General features: G+C 39.4%; 1 protein-coding gene across 1 annotated transcript; it reads right to left on the bottom strand.

The window, feature by feature from the left end:
- Nucleotides 1–1,218: 1,218 nt before the first annotated feature.
- Nucleotides 1,219–26,110, bottom strand: ADSS (adenylosuccinate synthase; the record flags this gene model as incomplete). Its single annotated transcript, XM_004691042.2, has 13 exons — nt 1,219–2,308; nt 3,545–3,694; nt 6,396–6,493; nt 7,601–7,725; nt 9,849–10,003; nt 11,159–11,285; nt 13,382–13,463; nt 14,405–14,512; nt 15,101–15,167; nt 19,220–19,270; nt 20,305–20,373; nt 21,192–21,294; nt 26,060–26,110. Coding segments are annotated over 13 exons (1,239 nt in total), but the record flags the coding sequence as incomplete, so codon positions are not given.
- Nucleotides 26,111–26,662: the final 552 nt, after the last annotated feature.

Here is a 26,662-nt window from a genome sequence, read left to right as displayed (position 1 = left end):
ATAGCTAGACAGCGCTGAGACTTAACTCCTGCACTCCCACAGAGGCCTGAAGTACCTTTCTTGCCATCAACTTCTGGTTTTAAAACTCTGAGTATGTGCCTTTTGCTTCAGTAATTTTTTTGTGCTCCCATTAAGCTTCCTTAAGAACAAATATCACATTTTGGCCTATAGTTCTCTTCTTCAAGATGAAACATGTTTTGGTTGTTTTGCCTTATCTCCTCACTTTTTGCTGACCTCGTCAACCCCATCAGCCTCACTGGGCCCACGTTAATTCTTTTAGTTGTTCAACTTTCCAAATTCTTCCCAGCCTCTGGGCCCTTGCACATTGTCCTTGTGACTACACACTCTCGGTGCAATTCGTGTTATTTCACAGAAGGCCTTCTCTGACACTTTCCAAATTTAGTTATACTCTCCATAGTGCCCTCTACTTTTCCATCACAGCACATAATGGCACGCATAGATGTGTCTGCTGAATGACTATCTCCTCAACAATAAATTCCAGATGGATTGTGCTAGCGCATATATATACTCTATCTGAAAAGAACCTCCTTAGCCAATTTAATTAGCTAATATCTCACTTTCAAATAGAAGCAGCAGAGAAACTCGAAATCGAAAGCGAGTAAATGTCTATTAACAATAGGGAGGGTTCAGCTTTTTAGGTTAAAAACTAAGCACTCTTTGCCTTGGTGAACAGGTCCTATGTAATTAAGCTGAACATAAAACTATGTTCAAAAGGGCAACGCTGTTTTAGCCAAGATAAGAACGTTGTCTTTAAAATGCTTATTTCTAATAGTACTTTCAGCTCTGAGTAGTTAATCTAACTTGGAACTCAAAGTGGGAAGATGAAAGATTAAGCAGAAATAAAGGTTCATTCAATTTCCTTGAGAATAAATCAAAATTATTTACTATATAGTAAATGTGAATTACTGTTTTTACATAAGGCCGTTATTGGCCGGTGATGTGCTTGCCACATCCTCTGGGCTTTCCTTTTACTTATGGAACCCAGCGGGTTGAGTTTTTAGAAGTTTTCTTGAATAAAGCATTATCAAAAATATACCTAATGAAGATAAAAGAAATTTAGATGCTTTCAAAGATTCTGTTTTGACCTCTCCCCACCTTACCGCAGTATACTGGAGGCGTAAAGTTCCTGCCCATCTGACAGCATTGCCATTACCTCTCTCATCAGGACAAAACACAACACACAAAGTATACTAGAAATATTTGGTTCTGTTTAATCAGCTATTGATGGTGTCATAAATTTAAGTGGCATCTAATTTGAACATTTAAAATAGTTCACTGAAGGGTAATCTACAGCACAGCGTGTTAAGCCTAACCGTCAAAACGAACACCTCTCTTTCTAGTGAAAGGAGAAATAAAGGCATGATCAAAATTATGACCGACAGTTTGGGTTCATTTGTACACATAATTCTTCTGTAGGCATATTGGCAGGCATAATGTTGAAATCATTCCACTAGATTTAGAAATACGGTTACGATAAAAAAGGAAGTATACATTTCAGAGTTCTTATCTAAAATTAAAGAAAAAAGTCCACCAAATTATCACAACAGATCTTTAATAGCTAATTTTTTTAAACATTAAGGTTGTTTTAGGGAACACCTTTTCTCTTTGAACATTCAGGGAAATGCTCAATGTGTTAAATAACTTACAGAGAGAAATAAATTTTGTGTTCTGTACAAATTTAAGAACCCATGAATAGAACTCCTTTCTCCCCAACCCCTGCCAAAACTCAATTTTGCAATGGTCTCAGAAGAAAATAAACAGCTCACAATTTAAATGGAATTTATAGCACTACAAAAATTTACAGAACTCATCTCCATTTTATTGTAACAGAAAGATTTCAATGACAGAATTGTATGATCAGAATGTAAAAATACTTGTGCAAAACTGCATTATTGTTACCGTTTACCAGAGGTAACCCTAAGAACGCACAATGACAGCATGAATAAACACTACACTGGACGTAGTTCTAGGTGGTTCCCAAACACGGACGACACTAGCACTGTGCGTGAGCAGCAACGTGCTTCCCGGAGCACCACGCGCGCCGCGAAGGCCGCTGGCCCGGAACGCCAAGGGGAGCGCCGTCCGCCGGCGGCGCCGAGACCGGAAACAAGTGTAGGGCTCCAATTCACGGCAATGCTTTTATTCTTGAAATTTGAAGATCATATATGAAACAGTAAGAAAGTCCTTCCCCCGCCATCTCAAGGAGTGTTTTCTTGCCTCGTCAATGGCAATCCTCAGAAGAGCTGGATCATGGACTCCCTGGATTTGCCCACACCGATCCATTTAACTGGTGGGGAGAGAGTGAGAACAGTGTTAGTCCACTCAAGGCAGAACGCCCCTGGCTGTCTCAGTGTCGCCACTGGTCCCTCGGCGCCCGGCACCTTTTTGCTGTGGCAGCAGACGGTGCCAGCGTCTCACCGGAGCAGCGCCGGCACAGGGCAGCCCCGGGACTGCCTCACTCCTCACTGAGCGCGCGCACGACAGCGGGGATGCCTCTGTTCCTAGTAATTAGGACAGTAAAACCCCGGCTCAAGTCAGTAGAAAGATCTTTGCTCACGTTTCTGATTAGAAAAGATAAATAAATGAAAGCCAGCGAAGATCCCGAGGTAGCGTTCTAAGTTTTGTATCTCAAAAAAGGAGAACCACCTGGAAGAGAACACGGCTTAATTCACACGGCCTCTGCAATGTCTGATGTACTGACTGGGGGTCTCAACCCCTGCAACGCAGGCATACGCCTTCACAGTGAGACACTGACACGGCTACCCTCGCTGTTGTTCATAATTCACAAACGGCTGGCTGAGAGCAGTGTGCAAGCGTGCTCCCAAATCGGACATCCAGCTGAAGGGCAGCCAGCAAGGCAGACAAGAAGATTCAAGTTTGGCATACACCACAAATACAAGCGAGCCGCGGTGCGCAGGCAGAGCGAGGGCGCGGCAGCTCGCACAGGTCGTCTACCTCCCGCTCTATTCACTTTGTCTCCCAAACCTTCAACAGTCCAAGTAAAAGGGAAAAGTGTGTTAAAACAAAGACCTCATCTAACCAATTCACTGTAACTTGCTTTGGCCAAATTCCCCGGTCAACTCACATTTGTTTTTGAATAAAGTTTTTATTCTTTATTCTTTCCAATTGAATTTCCTACTTTTTGTTCCCATGATTTCCTAGTCTTAATCCACTCCCCACCTCTCACAGGAGGTACAGCCTAATTGAAAAGGGCAACCTACAGACCACTTTTAGTGGTAGCAAAGATACAAAGGGATATAATATTAAGAGGGAGAAAGGAAGAAGACTGAACATTGTTTGGTAAAAAGAACAGGATTAAGACAGAGTCCAAAAGGGTGAGAGGTAATTTACTATCTTCGCGTGCATTATATTTAAGGAATAAAATTTTATCTTCATGGGCATTTCCACAAATTATGAGTGCTTTACAAAGCAATAAAGACCTTCTTCTGATCTTATTTTATAGGCAGTTAATTTTAAAGTAGAAAAAGTAAAGGTAGTCATATATTAAAATGTTAATGCTTACCTGGAATTTTTAGCTCATCTTCAATAAACCGAACATAATTTTGAGCATTAACAGGTAGTTCTTTAAATGTCCTGGCATTTGATATATCTGTGTTCCATCCTGGGAGAGTCTTATACTGAACTTCAACTTTATTTAAGACTTCTTGGTTTGCTAAAATAAAACGTATTAAAGAATATATTTACGCATGGTATATACTGCCTACTGTCAAACAACTTTGTGATACAGAGCACGGGTTCACAATTTCTTATAAAATCCTTGCAGCAAATGGTAGAATTAGAATTTTTTGAATTAGGCATTTTTAGGATGGTACAAGTGGAGGTAGTATCTGAGGTAGTATTTTATGATCAAACATATTTCTGAAGCAGTGTAGGATTATTCACTCTAAGCAGTCTCAGTACTATTAGTCCAACATCAGCTGAAGTCAAATGTTTCTGTCAAATGGTTGTTGGTGCTAAACTTAAAACTTTTAAGAATTTTTGAGATTTTACATGACAGGATTAGGTGTTATGAATCCGCAGATGCACAGCAATCTTACAGAACGAGCCGCATACTTGCTTCATCAGAGAAATCTTCTATTGCTTTTGTGATTCTATACATAAACCTACTTGGAAATTTTCTTTATTGTCACAATCATTTTCTTCATGTGTCCCCTAACAGAAAATGAAAATATACCAAAAATATGTAAGAACAGTTTCTCTGACTAGAGATAATATAGTGACTGTAACAGCACCTAGCCCAGATTTTTCTCTTCAGAATTGAGACATCCTTTGCAAAGTTGAGTCTTTGCTTCAATATATGAGGAAGCTTCCTTGCTAGAAAAGTCCAATGACTTGCTAATGTGGGCATATAAATACCTGGCTACTTAATTTGCGACAATTATGAGGGACATTCCAGTCCCAGACCTCCCCATGTAATCCACTCAAGGATTTTTTTTTTCAGATTTACTTATTTCTGCACACAGAACTGAGGCACAGGCTAGAGTGCAGGGCAGTGAGAATCTTCACCAGAGACAGAGCGGGGAGCTGAACAGGCAGATCGACAACGTCCACTGCTGAGGGGAGCAGTGGGGAGACAGGAGAGGTCTGCCGCGCCATGGGGTCACCTCTAGGCCCGGGGATCGGACTTGCATGGAAGCAGCTGCGGCTGGCTTGCGGTGCTGCGCTTTAACCTGTTACGCCACCAGGGAGGGCCCGCCATTGAAGGATTTTTATGTAACTACATTTCACTTCAAATTTCCCTCTGCCTAATCCTTCTCGCACACCCTCCCCGACGTAGCTAAGAGCTCTTATGTACGAGCGACCTTTGTATGTCGTTATATCTCTAGCAAAGTCTGTTCCCCAGGGAATTCAACACAAGGCAGTGGTGCTGGATTAAAGGAGGGGGCGGTTATAAAATAGTGGCTTGGAGTGGGATAAGCCGCCAGCAGGCTGGCAGCGAGGGCCATCTCTGATGGCAGGCAGAGGATGGACGGTCTCTGGCACTCTGCAGGTGCACTGCTCAGACTTTCACAGAAGTGAGCTGGGCCGCTGCACCGTGGAGAGGAAGCGCTGACAGCATCTGCGGCCCCAGAAAGGAGCACAGCGGAACGCGGAAGCGGAGGGCGCTAGAGGAAGCCGCTCACCCACTGGAGAGAGGCTGACAGGTGGTGAAGGCTCATCACTTTCAGGCAAAGGGCCTTGCTCAAGTGCTCTTGCAGAGGGCAGAAAACAGTGATGACCACGCTCAGGATTTCATCACACAGACAGAGGCACTCTGGGGAAAACTGAATTCTCAGATCCAGCAAGTCTACCCCGCGATGACAAGGCCAGAGTCCCGCTGGGGAAAGGCGGTGTCCTGAGGCTTGGTGTGTTGCCGCTCATCTTGAGTGTCACACCTGACGACACGGCCTTCTCGGACGCGCTGACCTCCTTGGGGCTGCATAAAGCCCATCACTCCCTGCTCATGTTTAGGCTTCCGCTTCTTTGAGAATAACGCAGAGGCCGTTAACTTGAAGGGCAACATGTGGCCCTTGCAAGCTCTACCTCTTCATCCATGCCCTCCTGACCAGCAAACACTATCGGTCAAGTTACAACATAACTCAGCACAGACCGCTGGGACTGCTCAAGAAGCAAAGGGGCTGGGTCAGGGGCGACCTGCCCAACCGAGCTGACATTACCCAGAGGAGCCGAGAAACGTGAAGAAACGGCCCTGGGTGCCCGATGAAGGCGGGCAGTGGACAGTGGACTAGCAAGCAGACTGAGCAGGTGTACGGGTATGGGAGTCCTCCTCCAACACCTGTGAACAAACATGCTGAAAATACACCACTAAATTTGTTCTTGGCAGCTCAGAGAAAGTGGTTGACCACTCTACGTGGATACGCCAGATGCTTGCGCTAAACGATAAAAGGAATCGAGAGTCACACAAGTGAGCAGGATCAGACTGCGAGGTGAAGCAGTGCTGGCAGAAAGGAAGAGCCGGCACACTGTGGCCCAGCACTGCTGGGCCGAGGCGACCACTTTACTCCTGGCTAGCACTCCCGATACCCAGCTAAGGTACCGGAAAGGCCATTTCCTAAAAAAACACTTTTCTCAAGGGAGGGAGGAGTGCCGGCCCAGAAGTTACTTTCAAAACAGGGAAGAGGAGACGGATGGGCTCGGGGGATCGAGGCTCCTCTCCTGCCTCTGAGCACGTGCTGGCCAAGGGCCAGCACCCAAATGCACAGCAGCCGTGAGGCGAATGCTAGCGAGTGAGCTTGCCTGCACCAGCCAAGGGGGCTCACACTTGTGGCTACAGAGCACTAATCATCAGAACGGCTTTATACAATGGTTCTAGTACATCCGGTCTATAACACAGGCTAGAAAAAGCAGCGTACCTGGGAAGTGAGGTATGATTTTGTCATCTAACTTGTAAGCCACTCCAACTTTGATTTCCGTAAACATGTCCAAGATATCCAACTTGGTAAGTGCCAACCTAATTTTGGAAGAAAAAGCAACATTCAAGCAAACTCTGAGAGACACGATCCCCAACTGGAGGAAAAGCAAGAGGCCAGTGAGGCAGCGCCCAAGTCCCGAACATCTGAAAACCGCGAGGGCTGTATCGCCGTGGTGCCGCAAACAGCCACTGGGAGAGATGGGCAGATGCACTTTCGTCCTGAAAACTAAAACTCATCACCCAGTGAACTGCACTCCTCAACAGCAGTTTCTCACTGCTGTGCCCAGCGTCATCTCATCGCCAACAGCCCGCCCTGGCAGCGAAGCTGCTGGAGTCAGAGATGCCTCATGCCAAGACTCTGGGCACAGCACACCCGCTGCGGCTCGAGAGGCCACGCTGACAGACACCATCACCCGGGATGTTCTCACTGGCTGCCGTCATCTCCACTCAAAGGACAGTGGAGAAATGATATAGTAAAACTTGAAACACTGGAAGAATCCGTGAAAATTAGATAAAATACTATGCTTGGGAATTCTCACCCACGTGGTTTTAGCTTTTGTTATGTGCTAGAAGCTAAGCCTTGAGCTTATTTACATACCAATGTATATGTATTAGTAGCAATTAACTTTTACTAATCATTTTCAGTGAACCAGCATTATATTATATGCTCTCACTACATTCTCACCTAATTTTCAAAACACCTCTTTGAAGTAGAAAGTAACAGTATCTAAATCCTAAGGACGATGAAGTAGCCACACAGAGGTGAACCTGCCCAAGTCACACAACTGAGGTGTGATATCTGCGGTCCGAATGCAGAATCAGCATCAACCCACGAGTTACTTCTCTCTCTGTATTCGCTCACGCTCACTCTTCTCTCCACCCACCTAGCGCCCTTCACACTTCTATGTATGTACGACTATTGTGATTTCCCCCCCCCATCCTGGATATCTACGAAGATAAACTGGGACATCTCTTGTCTGTTTTTCTCCTGTAGCTCCACTTACACCTTGAGCTCCAACTTCAAGTTGGCATCTAAACAGAGAAATTTTTCCATCAGAATACTAGCTCAAAATTGCATAGCATGAAATTTAACCCATGGTCATGAGGTGTCCCAATCGGTCCTGCCATGTTCTGAGGAATACTCACGCAGTAAACCCATTTATCATGTGAGCGTATCTGAGTAAAACGAGATCGAGCCAGCCACATCTTCTTTTCCTCCCGGTAGTTACACCATACTCTCTACCTCTTGTTTGTAACAATTCTCCAATTTCCTAGAGAACAGAAAATAAAACTGCATGACTAGAAAGAATACCAATGCTATAAATCTAATGGAATGATCCTGAAGTCCATCTATATATAAGTTAAGCCTCTTTGAGATCAACAACTTTCAGGAAACCACCAAGTGGATGAAAGACTCCACTGAGATGAAGGATTTTATATGAAACATTCATAGTTTGGAATAGATACATTCTGGCTTCATCTTTTACCATGGTCTTAAGTCAACTTAGATAAGTCTGTCAACTTAGATTACCAGACTAAACCTAAATACTGTATATTAAACACAAAGTTGTTAACCGGATATATCAAAATTGTTACCATTAAAAGACAAGATAAGCACCCATTTACTAATAAAACTCTTAATAAAATGCAAGTTGAAAACCTACAGTCAATACATAGTGGCAAAAAGCTGGAAGCTTTCCCTTTAGTAATCAGAAACAAGACAAAGATGCCCTCTTCTCTTTATTCTAGAGATTTTAACAACACAATTAGATAACAACAAATAATAGGGATACGGTTTGGAAAAGAAGTGAATCCAAGACTATTTGGAGATACGATACTACATACAGAAAACCTGTTTTCCCTAATATCTGTGGTAACTTTTTTCATTCCTGGTTCTACTTACTAGTTTTCTATCTTTCTTTACGAACCTAATGAAAGATTTGTCTGTCTTTTCAAAGAATCAGCTTTGGGTTGCACAGATCTGTGAACCACCTTTTTAATTTCTACTCTATGATTTCTTTCCTTCCACTGCCATTTATTTCTTTACTTTTGTTCATTTCCTAGTTACTCATTTGTGGCCTTGCTTGTTTCTTGATGGAGACAGACCTATACTATTAACTTTCTTCTCAGCATTGCTTTTGTGGGCCTCAAGGATTTTAGTAGCTCATGTTTTCTTTTTGTCAGTTAACAGGTACTTTAAAGTTTCTCCTTTCCCAGCTTACTACCCACTATTCAGTGTACTACGTTTGGTCTCCACCTACTTGACTTCCAGTCACACACAACTGTGGCCAGAGGACAGCGGGAGCGGCTCTCGTCCCGGGGCTCTGCCTGCCTGCCTGCTCAGCTGCCTTTTCCTTTCTCACTTTCCTAACAAGCCTGTCCTTTACATGAAAAACCACAACAAACACCATTTTATAGGAGTTCAACCTTCCTGAATTAAGCCACCCAGTTTGCTGATCCAGTATATATATGGTCTGTCCTTGAGAAGGTTCCAATTGTACATGTGTATTTGTGAAGAATTTACACTTAGCTTCTGGGGGCTGGATGGAGAAGAGATCAAAGGGGCACAGGGTGCTGATAGGAGGAATGAATGAATAAAAGTAAACAAGTCAATTATTCTAAGAACAATTGTAATTTAATGACTTTCCTGGAAATCATAATGCAAACTCCTATTTAATGGTTTTGAAGATAATTAAAAACAATAATTTAAAAACAATGCACCAAAATCTAAGCTACAGCAATTCTCTACAGTCAATTTTCCCATGTACGATCTATCAATACTCTAACTTAACCTTTCGGTTAAAGGCATCCATCATTTCATTGCCGCTTGTATTCTATCTTTACAATAACGTGTGTGTGCATGTGGGTGCTTTATGTTGCTCCCTGAGGCCTGCGTCCCAGCCCTGGCTATTTGTGTGGCACTGGGCGAGTTATTTCACCTCTCTGTACCTCAGTGTCCTCAAGTATATATAGCACAGGGATGGTGACACCACCCAGTTCCTGACCTGTTTGGGACTCTGATGAACTCCTAAGTACACAGGACTAAAAGCCCTGGCGAGCAGCCTGGACAGCTTATGGAGATCATTCTTCTTTATCTCTACCTCCTACTAATTAAGCTCTTGGTAAAAGGTAGCTGCTATTTTAAACTCTCTTCCTCCTTCACTATCTTGATCCCCTAGATAAATGCACCTTCATTTAGCCTTTCAACTGCAATTATCCTTAAATACCTTCTAATCACTCCTCTTGCTGCCAATCTGCTGCAACTAACCAAGGTGTGTGTACATTTACAAATACATACTGCTTGATAATTCTTACAACTTAATAAAAGCACAGAAGCCAAGTATGTTAAGGAAAAAAGGATAAATTTTGACTTTGAACTTTGAAACAGGCTTACATTATCTTGCTCGGTAGGAAAGGCACCAATACCAACTCGAGTAGTATAAGCTTTCACAACTCCATACACTTCTCCAACATTTTGGGGAGGCATCCCCAGCCCAGTACAAACACCTCCAACCGTGCAGTTTGAGGAGGTTACGAAAGGGTATGTTCCTAAAGACAGAAACAGACATTAAAATATACAAGTAGTCATGCATCATGTAAATGATACTTTAAAGTAAAATAAAACAGAATTACAATAAAAAAAATTCTTCTCAAAGTACATTCTAGGTGTTGGACAGACCTGAACAGAATTTGAACATACCCATAACCGCCCTCCAACAGTTTCATTCTCGATTCTTTCATCTACAATGGGACAGTAACGGCGGCTGAAGCCACACTGCAGCGCCCGCTTACACTGGCAGATCTCGAGCGCCCACAGTTCACCGACGCAGCTCTGTGGGACAGGCACCGACCTCCCGGACCGCTACATCATTTAATGCCAAAACGATGTAGACTTGGAATTTACATATTTCAATTATCTTCCTTTAGTTTGAAAAAAATCCACTCTCTTCTTTTGATCTGAATATTTAAAGTATAGCAGCAACTGAAACACTTCGTCACCTTTTGATCTCTATCCAGGGAATAACCCCAGAAGCAACAAGAGGAAATGAAATATACTTGCGCCCCAGAAAAATCCTCCTCAGATTTAACTACTAAGCTAATTAAACAATCTGCTTTCTTTTCATGTTTACACTATATTGGTTCTAACTATTTCCATGTTTAGATGGAAAGTTTAGCAAACTAATCATACAGCTGTGTGAAGGGGTTAAGCATAAGCTTTTTGAAAAAGGAGGGAATGCTCTAAATCCATTCAGAATCCCCTATCCAGGAATTAAATAGATGAATTAGCATCTTCTGATATGATAAAACAGCTAAATTAAAGATAAAAGGTACTACATAGGATTCATCTTTCATCTTACAGTTCCAACGACATGAGCTCTGGAATCGCACATACATACCCATAACCACCTCTCAACATATCAACTGCTTCATTCTTGAGTCAAATAATGAAAATCATAATTTACAGGAATACCAAACCTACTCAATTCAAATAGTAATTTCATTTTTCTAATGAACTATAAAACTTAACACACGTATTCCCTACAATATTCCTTTTTAAAAAACAGTTAAATGACAAACTTCCACCATTTATGAATATACAGGGTAAAAGCCTTGCTGTAAAACCCCTTAATGCTAATGTTAATTATTTATATCTTAAGTAACTCAGGGCTCAGTGAAGCGCCTCACACATCCTATCTCACTTACCAAAATCAATATCTAGTAGTGCTGCATTTGCACCTTCTACCAAGATTTTCTTTGGTGGTCCATGTAGAGCCTCATATAGGAAATAAACTCCATCTCTCACCATTGGTTTTATCCTTTCCATGTAACCCTACATACAAAGACAAAACCCATTTTCAATGCATACTAACACATTTACAATATAACCAGTGTGAATAAAGATTACCTGACTTCATGACAATGAGAAATGGCAAATACAATGGAGAAAGTGATTGGTGGGTTTCCTGGGGGCCTAAGGTTACATCTCAGGGCTACCACTGCGACTGCCCACCATGATGGCCTGAGCTCGACCCCCAGCCTGAGTTCAATCCCAGCCAGGGAGTGACCCGCAGGGTGCAGCAGACCTCTTCTGTTTTGCTCGCTGCTCCCCTCAGCAGTGTATTTCAGATCTGCCTGTTCTGCTCCCAAATCTGTCTATGGTGAATCCCCCCTGCCCCACCACCCTCCACCTCTGGCCTACACCCCAGTTCTTCTATACAAAAATAAATATAAAAATTCTTAAAAAAAAAAAAAGTGATTGGTGATGGTGCTCATCCTACTGGTTTAGCTTTGGTCTCTCAAACTGATAGTGCAGGGCCACAAGAAGCAGAGGTAAAAAATTTCACCTCAATGCAAATGACAGTCTTCCAAACAGCGAAGTATTAATACTTTGTATACTAGTGGTCAGGAAAATAAAGGCAATTAACTGCATTACATTGTGCTTTTCTAATTTAAAAAGCTGTATTTATAATCCATGTAATCTTGAGTTTTGAAACTTGTACCAGGGTCACTCTCAAAATGTGCTGAAGCCCACGAATGACACTGTATAGGATGAATAATAAATTATTCAAAAACTTTTACTAATATCCTTTGCCACTGTATTTCCAATACCGTGAAATAGCGCAGATGTACTATTAGATTGTATCAAATACTATTTTTAACATGCATTATAACTTTTTCAAAACATATTTCAAGTTTTAATACCACTACTTACTTTTAAATTCAATTTAAAATATAATTTTTAAGTAAGAACTTGCCCCATGGCTATCATATGTCACTGCAAAAACCAAAAACCAAAAAACACCTACTTTCAACTACATGTGAATATTTAGCCACAATATATGGAAATTACTCACTTGAGTAAGTCACACACATTGATGAAAATATGGTCCTTCCTTGGTCCTAGACTCCATGCTCATGCTTATTCCTGGTTTAAGCCTTTTTTCAATCCATAAAATGACCAGGACCATTCATCATGTCACTTGCTCCTGATTCAGCATGTTATTACCTTTTAAGAACCTTCTTACCCAGCTGTGTTCATTATATTCATCTATTTCACGTTTACAAGTAACAATCATAAATTAGGACTGGAAAGCCACACATGTAACTTTAAACACATAAATTTTTTTCCAAGTTGCTAGCAATAACTGAAAATATTTGTTGCATCAAAGAATGAAAAGAAAATGACAAAAATTAACAGAAAATTTATTCTAAGCAACAATCAATACACTGAAATCCACTTGGAATGTCCACGACATCTTGTTTAGGGATTTAGTGAATGGCCAGACCTAAGGTATACAGTCCTCTTGAATAGCATGTAAAGGTGGGAAATTCCTATTTAGACTAGGAGTTGATGCCCATACTGATTTACCATTACTGTGATCTACAATAATAACAATCAGACATATAAGAAGCAGTATGAAGCACTGTGGAGGAATGAGAGGCTGAGATAGTCAGACTTCACTGCCGACCAGCACGGACAGCTGCTACTTGCCAGCTGTGGCGTGAATGTGGTGAATCCCCTGACTCTTAGGAGCAGAGAGCTGAAGCTGGAGAGACTGACCGTTCAGAAAGCATCATTCCTGAACGGGCTGCAGACTTTAGAAGTCTTCACTCCTCACTCAGCCCTTTGTTAAGCTATGTTCCTTATTGAGTACATTTTCTATAATAATCCTTTTGTCTGGTCAGAATTATTCAACAGCTTTTCATTATCTCCAGGGTATAACTAATTCCTATCAGTGTCCTTAGACCAATAAAGGACTTATGTTCTGGCCTCTTCTCTACTTTATCTTTAGGTGCTTTACTCCAGCTCCCCACTAAAGAATCTGTTCGTTACATGATGTGACGAGACTCAAATACACCTTGTGGTAGTTCAGTCCTATAGGCATTTACACTTAAAAAGGACAAACAAGCCACCTGAGATCTTACCTTGAGTTTTTGTAATTCACCTTCAATATCTATTTCCAAAGTGGGGTATATCGACTTGTACTGATTAGCCAGAACTTTGAACCTGAGAAATAAAGATAAATGAAGATAAATGAAGACATTAGCTGTTTAAAAATATTCTCCATATTTCTCATTCAAGTGGTTTATAGATAAATTGTCCTAATAACAAATTAATCTCCAAGCTGAAATTACATTCTGAGGAATAAAATCTAATCATAAATAAATGATGTACTAAAAATGCCTTTTTTAATTCAACTTTAGGGGTATCGACAATAAAATTAAGGTGATAGAGGGTAAGGAAACAGCTGAAATAAAATCCAGATATAATTCTTATCTGTAACCATAGACTTACATCTGAATTAGTTATATTCCACTTTGTGGAAAACAAAGGGGACAGTCTACAAGATGCTTTTAAATAGACATTGGCAGACATTCGTTCAATGGAGGTTCCTAGCCCGTACAGTAGACAGACTGACTGCCGCGTGGAAATGGATACAGCCGCAGCACTTCTCACGCAACCCGCTACTAAATCAGCCAACTAACTCCACGCTGAATCACCAAAAGGCTTTTTATTGGCATTAGGCTTCCCATGGAGGTTTTGCTTCACAGAGTCGATGTGGCTTACCCACTCAGTCAAGGTAAGACAGATTCCCAGTCTCCGAGAGGCTAATTACTTCTAAGTGGGAACACTGGAGCCCCTGAGCCCAGTCATCTGACGTTAAGGCTTTGGGCTGGGCAACTCCAAACTGCGGCCACATTATCCCCGACACACGCTGTCTCCCCAACAAGCCACCCCAAACTCTGTGGTACTAATATTACATCACATTAATTTTCATTTGAAACCAAGTATCAATAAGAATGTGATTTTAAAAAGAACTTTAACATTTTAAAAAATACCCAAAATGCCAATCATCCCAATTCAGCTAAAACACCAACTTTACCAATTTGCATTCTGAGTTTTAAAAATCCATCCACTCTTTTCATTTTGACATACAAATTAGTTACCTCTCAGAGAAGCCATCAAAATCAGAAACAAGGTCACACATCCGGAGTCCACTCCGAGCAGCTTTCGAAGAATAAACTGGGCCAATCCCCTTTTTTGTGGTACCCAAACTTAAACAAGAACAAGTTTTGAGTTAGACAAGAAGATACAATTCTTATGGGCGGATCATCATAGAGCATTAATATGATCACTTTCTGTTTATGCTATTTCCTACAAGTTGATTTTCACAATCAAACCTTTTGGTTTTTCTCTGAAATTAAACAGAATATTCCTTTTCACATTTACTTTATTTTTTATATTTGATTTCTTTACTTGCATTTCTTTCACACGCCGTGTGGCTCCTGGCGTTCCCGCCAGGCCCTCTGGCAGCGTCTCTGTCGCCCTCGCTTGCGCCTGCTCCCTCTCCGCTCCCCTGCAGGCTGCCCCTGATTTATAGTTGCCTGATTATTTCCCCTGTCAGTGAAATCCCATCCAGTATTTATCTTTTTCTTTCTGGCTTATTTCACTGAGTATTACCCCTGCTGACTCCTTCCATAGTGCCATGAGCGGCATTAGATTTCATTTTTTTTTTTTGTTTTGTTTTGTTTTTGCTGAATATAAACAGAATATTCTAAGATTTATTTTTCTTAATCTTATGACCCATAAACTATACAGGCCTGCACATGCTTCAACTGCACACACGCATACACTCATCATACTTTTTTCCTGCTTGTTCTTGTCTCTGTTGCTCCTGGATGCCATCAGCTGCTTGATGAAAATCAAATACTGTGGGGGGTGGAGGAAAACAAAACAAATCACAGGTGTTGTCCAAATAAAGATAACATAAAACAAAACATTGTATTTCAGTTACTGAAGTTATGAATCACCTCAACCTACTATCATTATGATACATTAAGTGGACACATTTTAAATTGACACTGTTACACTAGTGAAAATGCCTGGTCTTCACTTATATTAAATAGACTATTTTAAAAACTGAGTCAACAGAGGTCGTTTTGGAACACCCTACACTACAACTCAATTTTAACTGAGATTCTCTTCCTCAAGTTCTGGATTCCAGAAGTCTAGGGATCATTGTGACAATGGCCTCTTTGTCACTAGTTCTCAACTTCCACTACTGTCACCAAAACCGCCGCCTGCCAATGAGCGTGATACCTCTTAATTCCTATTTTTAACTGCAGTCAAAGTCATTTTCTAAGTCGCAAATGTGCCACCACTCGCTCGCCCTCACAGCGCTCGCCCGCCCGGCCTCCCGGAGGGGGCTGCCCGCCTGCTGGTCCTCAGGCCACATGGCGTGGTCTCAGCTGTGGCTACAGCTATCTCCCCCGTCTCCACACGTCTCCTTGATGCCGTGCTCTCTAGTGTGCACTCTTCCTCCCTCCCTCCTGCCACACTTTAGTATGAGTGCTGAGACCACGTCAGCGCGGCTAACTAGTTGACTTCCTGTGCCGACTGCAAGTTCTCAAATATTTACTGACTGAAGAGCTTATGGAAAGGCAGGGTTAAAATTATGGTCTCTGAACTTTTAGCCAGGGGTTGGGTTTTTCCTTTGTTCTTGGACATCTTTCTGGGAATATAATTTATATACATAAAATTAGCCCATTTAAAGTATATATTTTGGTATATTTAACCATAGCTTCTTTCCACTAATAATTGCTACTGTTTCCAAATAAGCTGAAATACATAAATGCTAAACAAATGACTGATAAGGTTCTTAGAACTAATGGTGGCATCTGAAAAAGAACTATTTAGAGGGAGTAGGTTAATATCTAATTATAGATGGTGAAAATAGAGACCACCTTCCCCAACAGGGGAACCCAGGGCATTCTGAGATTCCCTGGAAGAACTATGCTGACGTGAGTGTGGGTGCAGACCTGGCTGGGGCAGTGAGAATTCCATGGATGCAGATCTCTGCGGCCGGCAGGGGCACCCAAGACCCCTCCCGCCCCACTCCCAGAAAATACAAAGAAATACCAGGCTGAGCCAGGTCAAACTGCAAAAAAAGCCAGAGAGCAGAGACAAGGGCTTGGACAATGGAACCCACGTATCTCTTGGAAAGTAAACAGTGGTGTGCAGATGTTGCAAAACTGCAGAAGCAGCAGCAGAAGTGGGGGCAGGGCAGCGACAGCCACTGACTGTTGGTGGCCACAGTGACACGGCAGCACAGGCAGCTGTCACACTGCAGGACAGCAGCACCGCCAGCCAGTCACAGCTCAGTTGGGGACTATGAGTCTGGTGGTCCACAACTAGGTCCCCACTGGGCAACTCAAGTTTCATAAATAACCCACAGCACAAAGGACAGGCAGGGAGTTGGGGTGGGAAGTTAAGACACCCTGAGCACAGAACAAAGCAGAACGTGGAAAGAAGAGCAGGAAGAGATGACCAATTTCAGCCCTTAGACTGAGAAAATATTAAAACCCCAACCCCCCACTACCCCCGCCTCACGCAAAGGTAAACTAAGAAGAATAACAAACAAAACTAAATCCCCAATGCTGCCAAATCCCCTCCCCTGCCTGAGACAATGCACATGCCGGAGGAAACAAGGAGCAGCTGAACACAAGATGGCAAAGCAAAATGGGTAGAACAGACGTCCTGGGACAAATATAAAGGACACAGAAGTAAAAGATCTATCGAACAAAGTCTTCTAAACAACAGTATTCAACATGTAAAATGAGCGACTGGGTGGTCAGTCAGGGCAGCAGGATGCAAGACCCCAGAAAGGAGATCCAGGACCAGGGAGAGTTCTTCACCAAGAAGACTGAATCGTTAAAAATACACAATCCCAGAGGCTCTGAATGAAAAGGAAACACATTTAGAAAGTGCTTTAAATAGAATTAAAATGGCAAAATAATTTCAAAAGTAGACTAAAATAAACAAATCACCCATTAAGAAAGAGAATCAAGAAGGAAGCCTTCACAATTCTAAATGACCGAATTGCCAGTCAAGAATAGTCTATCTACAAAGTTACCACTCAAGCATGAAGGTGAAATAAGGATTTTCCCAGACAAACAGAGATAATGGAGTGTTTTTTAATCACCACCAAGCCTGTCCTTTAAGAAAGGCCCAGGGAGGAGTTCTACAAGAAAATGAAACACAAATTCTGACCAAAATGACAACAGAGATACAGAACTATAGGAGTGAGTAAGAATATTACTAATCAGCAATAAAATGCTAAGGGGGTGGGGGGAAAGACGTGGGCAGAACCAGTGTAATTACGTAGAGCAGACACGAGCTGGACCAGCTCATGAAGGACTTCAGTGGGAATTCAAGTAAAATCATAAAGGTGACCACTGACCAAAAATCCAGACAAAAAAACAAAGAAATTCATCAAATATTAAGGGAAGCCATTCTGAAAGAGTAGAGAGAAACAAATGGAAAAACAAATCACAGAAAAGTAAAACTATCAAAAGCAAAAGGAATGATGCTAAACACTTTGTATCAATCATCATCCTAAATGTGAAGAGTCAAATTTACCAATTAAAAAACAGAGACTAATAACCCGGGGAGGAAAATTACTAGAGACAAAAACTAACAAAAAAGATAAGGTGGTGCAAAGTCATACATGCTAACAATTCACAAAGGAGGAACTGCTACACTTCTGTAATATAAAGTAGACTTTCAACTAAAATAGGTGATCAGAAACAAAGCTGGAAACGATGTCATGATCTAGGCAACAATCCACCAAGAATATAAAAATGTTATTAACATGTATGCACCTAATACAGGAGCACTTAGCTACATAAATACCAAATATAGCATATTGGCAAAACCACAGTCACTGTTGGGGATCTCAACACACCACTGACAGAAAGGACAGATGACCCAGATAGAAAATCAACAAGGTAATGAAGGCCTAACTTTTTAGAACACATGGATTTATTGGACATTTATAGAGCTTTCCACCCCAAAAGGAATGAGTGCTTTCTTCCCAAGCGCAAATGGAACATTCTCAAGAATAGATACCATACTAGGACATAGAACATATATGAAAATGGAAATTATACCCAGCGTTTTTACAGATCACAATGCTATAAAGCTACAGCTTAACCATAATGAGAATCCTGAAATGAACAAAACCTGTGGAAACTAAATAAAATGCTTCTGAACAATTCCTGGGTCAAGAAAGAAATCAAAGAAGAGATCAATATAATTGAGAATGGAGAGACAAGCTACTAAGCCCTAAGGGAGCCTCAAAAGGAAGTACTGCACGGGGCGTTTATAGCAACAGAGGCCTTCATTTGAGAAAAAGAAAACCTCAAATTAAGAATCTAACTCTGCAACTGAATCAACTGGAAAAAGAACAAAAGCACCCAAACAATTGAGCAGAAATAGAAATAAATGAATTAGAAATTAAAAACAGTCCCAAAGTTCAGTAAAACTATGATTTGGTTCTTTGGGGAAAAACCAACATTGACAAGCCCTTAGCTATACATATGAGGAGAAGGGAAACCCAAATTAATAGACTCAGAAATGAAATAGGCAAAATTACAACAGATGCTGCAGAAATAAATCCGATCATAACACCCTGCAACACAGCCTCTAGGCAACTGGACAATTTAGAAGAAACAAAGTTTTAGAATCACACAACCCCTCAAGACTGAATCAAGATGAAATGGTCAGCTTAAACGGTTCAATCACAAGGGCTAAAATTTAAAGAGGAAAAAAACTGGTAGGATTTCATGTATTTAGAGACAATTATTGCAATCTAGCCTGCTAAGTTTTCACTGAACTTAAAAGACAGAATTGGTTACTAAATATATACTCATGTAATAAATTTCATGTGACAGTTATGAATAAATGTATTATGCCCCCCTTACCAATATGTGCTCTATCAGATATGATAAGCCTTTTTTCCCAGCCTTCTAGACCTAGAATGAGAGTGGAGAAAGATACATTTATAATGGAACATTCTGCATAATAATTTTTAACATAAATTTCTTGAAAAATCCAATGAATTAAGAGTTTCTACTGAAGTAATCATTTTTGCTTCTTCTGTATTAACAAGGATTCTCTAACCTAGCGTTCATTATATATACAAACTCATTCACAATTTCTATCTTTCTAATTGCTTTGCTCTAAAAAGCTCCAAAAGCCAGCTATACCCACATAATATACTTTTGGGGACCCAAGAGGAAATTAATAGAAAAAATGTCATTTCCTTTCAGGATAGAGAAAGTTAGATGTAGTGTAGAAAAATTCAGAGAAATTTTGAGAATAGTACCTTTTCCTAAAAGAGTTCTTTATAGTGTCATTAAATCAAATCATAAAATGTTCTTGTTAATTCCTCCAAAATACGGTCAATTACTGTGCTTATAACACAGAAGTGTAACATGATACATATAGACACACATCCCCATTGCATTGTGAGTGCCCTGAAAGCTGGGGTCACCATTTTTCTTAGCATAGGACCTGTCACCAATAATGTTCAAAAATAACTATTAAATGAATAAGCAAATCCAAATATTTACCTTTAAAGACATGACCTTTGTAGCTTAAATGCATTCTAAGGATAAGACACCAAGCTCCAACACCTCAAAACTAATCTTTAGATGTTAAGAGTTAGTTGCTGATTTTGATAATCAAAATTTTCTTTTAAAAATTATTCCTTACAGATTTTAAAAAAGGATAATCTCACTAGACTGCTAAAAGTTAAAATGAAATATTAAGTTTCCCCCACTAGCTGTTTTTGACTTGTAAATATGTATTCTAAAGTTACTTTAGGGGCTATTAATAGAGACATTATGAAGAAACTCAGTAAAATAGCAGAACAAAATAGTTAAAGGATTCAGTGAACGAGAGTAGAATAGAGATCAGAATGGGAATTTCAAGTGGACCAGCGTGAAAGCGGACACAACACACAGATAAAGGAGATGTCAGCAAGTTTCTCTGAGGTCAGGCTTACCTTTTCCCTTTTGAACGTTTTTGTCTGCTTCTTCAAACAACCCAGGTAAATGAATTACCACACCATTTCCTAAAACAAAACAAAAAATTCCGCTTTAAACCATGCTATTTGAAATGATTTTAAAAGACAGACATCTAAAATAACTGTTTATCTACAATATTAGTGGTTTAGATTTAAAGGACTTTTTGACTTATCAGGGAGCTACCATAGAAATGACCCCCAAGTTAACAGATATACTATAAATTAATACAACATAACATAATGTAATGTAATGAGATATAAAATTGAACTCTTTATACTTTGAAATTTCTTTAAAACAAAGTGATTGTTATTTAGAGAAAAAAAGATAAAGTTATGTCCTAATTTTAGCTAATATGGCCATGTCACAGGAGATCTAAATTGTCTTTTGGAGTGGATAATCACAACCTATTAGTTGTTTAAAAAAAAAAAATCAATTTAGTGGATTGTGAACAGCACATTAAAAATAAAAAACTAAAATAGAAACGATCAGACTGCATCATAAGGCTTCAGAATCAATCCATTAAATATAGGCTTCTTATATTTCTTCCTGCATGTCATTGTATTTGGAAACCTGATCTGATGATCTAATACTTTACAGACTTCAGATTAGCAACAGATATATGTAAAGTAATTATTCTAAAAAGTCTTATTGCTAAGCATCTAAAAGATATGAACAAAACCAAAATTACGTATATTACAGAAGGTCTAAAGGTCAAAATTAATAAAAAATAAGATTAGTTCAACAGTGAGAGATTAAATCAATTTAGATAATAAGTTGTGAACACTACATCACAACTCTGGGGGTGGGGGAAATCAGCAAGCAGCCCAGTATTCACTATGCCTGCCACACTCTCATACATACTTACCAATGAATGCAGTAACATTTGGATTAATTATTCCACTGGGTAAAAGATGAAAATCATATTCTACAGAATCTACAACAACTGTATGGCCAGCATTATTTCCTCCCTGAAAAATAAGATAGAGGGGAATTAAATCTGACAATAAATTTGCTAAGCAATATCAATATCTCCTTTCAAGTGAACTAATGATTTCCTGCTGAAGTGTCAACATAAATTATTAAAACTCAAGTATTTGCCTTTGACACTTAATCTTTGTTAGCTTCATAATAGTTTGGCTCTTTCCTCCTTTCCCCATAATAGTATATTCAGTGGCTATTCCTAACAGGACCTAGAGAGTAGAGAACTGGGGTTTCCTTCTTTATAAGAGTGAAAGTTCAGGTAGTGACTAGCTTGTTATTCTGTTTTGGGGACTATATAGGACACAGAACATCTAATTAATTATCACTGGTATTTTAGGTAAAGAAAGGTCTTCAAAAAAGAAATTTTTTCAGTCACCTTCACATGATAAAAATATTCATATTATTCCCATTGTCCTAGGAATGTGTCAAGTGGCTTGTGACCTAAAACTTGTATTCTTATGTGGGCTTATCATCTAAGAAGTCTCAAAAAGTACAATTCTCAAATAATGACTGATTAATTTTTAAACTTTTAAATCAGTCTTGTGAGTTTGGGTAGTGACAGATTTCTATTGCCTGCTCATCTCTGCATAAAGCAATACACTGGGACAAGGGATCTCTAAGGCGGAAAAACATGCTTTAAACCCAAGGTGAAATTTCCTCTGTGAAGTGCTAACTAGTTAATAAAAAGCAAAATGTCACAAAACTTAGCTACAAAGTACTAAATAAAGTGGCCAGATAATTTTTCTAATTTTTAAGTTTAAAAAGTATGAGGAAAAACTACAAATAAAAATTGACAATATGCAAGGAGATGCAATATACATACAGCATAGGATCTATAAACATAACATAGTATCATAAGTTCGAAAACTGCTAGAAAAGATGGTAAATAAGAATTACTGTGAAGGTCATTCCAAGATCTTTACAAATGATAAATCATTACATCACACACCTGAAACTAAAACAGCATCAGTTTGTACACTGATATTAACTTAATAAAAATTTTTAATGAATTTTAAAAGGATTTATGTGCTATGATTCTAACAAGTCTATAAAATATGGGTGGCCATGTATACTGCTTTGTAGTATACATGTAAGTAGCATGTATCCTCTGAATAAGCAGACTTTGTAAACTCACATGTTTTAGCTAATGTTCATGGAGAGGAAAAATCACCTACGTGATCATATGTCTAAATTTCTAAACAACTTTAACAAGAATTTGAAAGTAAAACACAAACTAGAAATATTTTTGCAACATACACTTATGGGACATTAAAAAATACCAATCAAAACACTATCTCCTAAGAATGACTAGTTTGATTTGATAACCAGGTTATTTTTCACAGAACAAGTTATTATTTTTTACCAAGTTGTTTCACCAATCATGAATTCACAAAAAAATGACAGAAAAAGAGGCTGCTAAAAAAAAAAGTCTTCAAAAAGCAAAAAGCCTATTTGCACTGTATTTTGCTCTGTACAAATTATCCTAATGCTTGAAAACTAGCATATGTGGTTGTATGTTAAGTGGGAAAAACACCTGACAATGGTGGACTCTAGTCTAGAAGATGACAGTTAGGTGGCAAGAAACAGTGTCAAGCAATCCCTCCTCCTTCACTGGGTACCCTCAAAGGAACAGATGAATATTTCACACTGTTTTTTCACTGGATACACTACAAATGGCACAGGAGAGTTCACAGTAGAGAGTGAAATCTTTCTGTTACTCTGATCTCCCTTTTCCTGCTACAAGGAAAGCAGTTACCAACAGCATTTTACATCCTTCCTGAGGGACACATATTAATGTATTTTTACATTTACATACTTTTACTTCACTTATACAGACAGGAGTGAACTATATGCACCTGAGTAACTCTTTTTTTAAACTTAAATCCTATAGCTCATTCTAAAACCTTATTAACACAACCATCTTATTCTTTAAACAGCTGCACTGTTTTCTTTTCATATGAGCACATACTTTGTCTTCAGAAGAAAAACACCTGATTTGCTTCCTATCTTTTGTCATTATAAACAATGGTGCACTACACTTTCTGGCACATTTTCATTTCATACTTGTGCAAGCTCATCGGACAGAATCCTAAAACATATATATGTAAAGAACATAGCGATGTTAGCCTTGTTTAAAGAACTCTCAAGGTAATTCTTGGTTTTCTCTTTTTCAGTCGTTTTTCATCACTCCATCTCCCTCACCAGTCCTAACCTTTTCATCTTAACTTCATGGTTTAGGAAACTTCTTCCCAACTTTAGGAAAACTCTTTTTCACAGTATAAAACTCATTAACATGTCTATGGCGCCCAGAAAACTAATTTGTTATTGCAGTTATTTAATTCTAAATTCTTATGAATTACGAAATTTCATTAAATTGTTTAAAGTATTAGTATGAGACAACCAGCAAAGCATTACTTAACCAAAAGCAATTCTTCTTGTCATCTATCATTTGTGCAATAGTTGTTTTTTTATCTCCTCTGTAATTGTTGTAGCAGACCTTTAAAGTAATTCTCCTAATTTAACAGTTATTTTTTTAACAATATATTTCTCCTTTTTTTTTTTAAAGATTTATTTATTTGTGCATACAGAACTGGGGTACAAGCCATAGGTGCAGGGGCGGTGAGAGGCTTCACCAGAGACAGAGTGGGGAGCAGACCAGGCAGATCGAGGTATACACTGCTGAAGGGAGCAGCGGGCGGGCCAGGAGAGGTCTGCTGCACCATGTGGGTCAGCACCGGGGCGGGGGATTGAACTCGCACTGAAGTAGTTGCCGCGGGTTTGCAGTGCTGCGTCCTAACCCTTTGCATCACAGGGAGGGCCTAACGAAGTTATTTTTAGAATAGAGCAATATACTTTAATTTGGTGAAAGAATCATTAACTTGGTGCTGCAAAAATATATCCTTGCTGTGTAAAAATAAATAAAAAACAAAAAAGTTGTTCTCTTAGATAGTAATTTACCAAGGCAGGCAGTAATAATGGCAGTGACTAGACTTGGGTCTGCCTGAGGCAGGTGGCTGTGACAGGTGGCTTAATGGGGATAAACTGTCAATTCCTTCAATTCTCCCGACTGTGGCATAGTGGCTCAGGCTGGGAAAGTCGAGCTACAAAGGCTTGAAGCCACACTGCAGGTGAGCAGCACCCTCACTTAACATTAGCCAGAATTTTTACATAATCAAAGGCTTATCATGGATCACTAGGTGGTTTAAACCTCATTTAAATTGTTTGATTGAATATGAAAATGCAATTAATGTTCAGAGTAACCTTAGATCATTCAATTAAGGAGGTAGGGGAGAAAATCTATATTTGTATTAGTATATTTGGTGACCAGTGATTTATAAAGAAGTTGGCCTATGGTATCACTTCATCGTGAAACACATGCTTAAGTGAACTGAGAGCTCAAAAGGAGTATCCTGACAAGGTTATCTATATATGAAATGAGTTTTATTGTCTTATTTTACAAAATGTAATAGGTGAAGCTTTAAATCTGATGCACCCACTTGGGATGCTGACATAAAGTATTTACAGATTGTGTGGAATATACAAAATGCACCTTGGTAATTGTTCCCATATATTAGTAGATAAAGTTTTGCTGTGAGCACCTCTGCCAGCCACCACTCCCCCGCACTACACCCACAGGTACCCTGGAATTCAAGCTCCACATCTGTGAGGGAGCCGCTTCCCACACAGGCAACCTGAATCGTGCGCACCAAGATGAGTAGCCGAGGCGTACTGTTTGATCACATGCAATGATTCTCCTAAGTAGCGCTGGGGAGGTCAGATAATACCACAAAATGACCTACTGTTAACAAAGACATACATACTATTTCCTTCTCCAAAATTTTACCAAACCAAACTTCCCCTTCCCAAATAGTATCTATCATATACTCACTTCTTTGCCGCTTTGCTAAATTCCCAAAACACTTACGATACCAGTCTCTCTCAGCAGCTACCAATACTTTCAATTGTCAGTCTGCATAGTAGGTATGCTCAGCCAGCACAAGTCAATATGCAATAGAAATTAATGTTGTTTCTATATAATAGAAATTAATGTTGTTATAGACTAGAATAATGAATTATACTAATAAAATTTCTTAAAGTTCTCAGATATCTTTTTGAACATTTAAAATTTTGAAATATAGCCTACAAAACTCCCAGAAACAGAAAAAAAAAAAAAAAACATAGTGTGAGGCCCCAGTGGCTGCATGTTATTCTACAATGTTTTTAAGGAAAAGTTAATTTATCATGACTTATATGATTTTCCCCTCATGTTAAATAAATACCAAGGGTAGAGAAAAATTAGTTGCATTAAGGTGAATATATAAAAGAAAATCCAACCAGCTCTCACCAGTCACAAAACATACATTTCTTTGCATGTATTTTCCTTTTTCTTACTATTATTCTCATATTATTATCAAGTGCACATAAAACATTAAATAGGCTTCTTAATCTCAAAAAAAATGTATATGTCATGAAATAGACTAGAACAACATAGGAGCATAATTAAAAGTACGTTCTTAAAGCTGAAAGGCACAATTTCTAAAGATTCCAGTTTTTAAAACCAAAGTAAAGTTAATTTTCATTATTTCAATTTTGGTTAAGATGATAAGAAGATATTTAACTCCATTCTTTCCTCTAGAAAAAAGCACTAGATATCTAAAACATCTAAGACCGTGTACAGCTATTTACAAAGAGAACAAACTAGAAATGCTTTCCTATTCCTGCTTTTCCCATATGAAATAACTCTTAAGTCACCTTTTGTATGTTCAGGTCCTCCTCTGTCCAGCCTGCCCTTGGGAACCTCGATCCAAGTCAATTAAGCTCCTCCCTCTGAAAATCTGATTTGAGTTGGGAGAAGGGCAGCTAAGAGAGGTGTCAGTCATCTAAAGGCACAGCCTGTGAAAGAAAGACCGGTTCTGGCTGTAGAGATCCCACTCTACAGTTTGGTATCCTGCTCTTTGTTCAAATAAATTCCCATGTTGTTTAAATTAATCTCCACTGCTTGAAAACAAAGAATTCCAATGATTCATAAAACAACATACCCAGCTTCCTAAAGTTCACACCTTGCACCAGTAAGGAGTATCAAAACTGTTGACCTCTAATTTTTTAATATCTATGCTGCCAGGGATACAACCCTACACAGTACTGTAGGGCACAGGTGACACAGTAGTAATTAGCCATTTCAGCACTGTTCTGTTTTACCATGAGTCCTTTTCCTTTCCAATTTGATATTAACCTGAAGGAAGTCAAAGCTGAACCATAGGTCATGAAGAGTACGTTTGTATCATGAGATACTGTTAATTATCATGGGATAAATATACTCCAAAGGTCAGGGGATATTAAAGTCCGGAAAAGAAT

This window comes from Condylura cristata, unplaced genomic scaffold (assembly GCF_000260355.1).
Source record: "Condylura cristata isolate star-nosed mole 26May11 unplaced genomic scaffold, ConCri1.0 scaffold00029, whole genome shotgun sequence".
Classification (NCBI taxonomy): Eukaryota; Metazoa; Chordata; class Mammalia; order Eulipotyphla; family Talpidae; genus Condylura; species Condylura cristata.
Note: the sequence above shows the minus strand (reverse complement) of the source record. Positions and strands in the feature narration are given on the sequence as shown.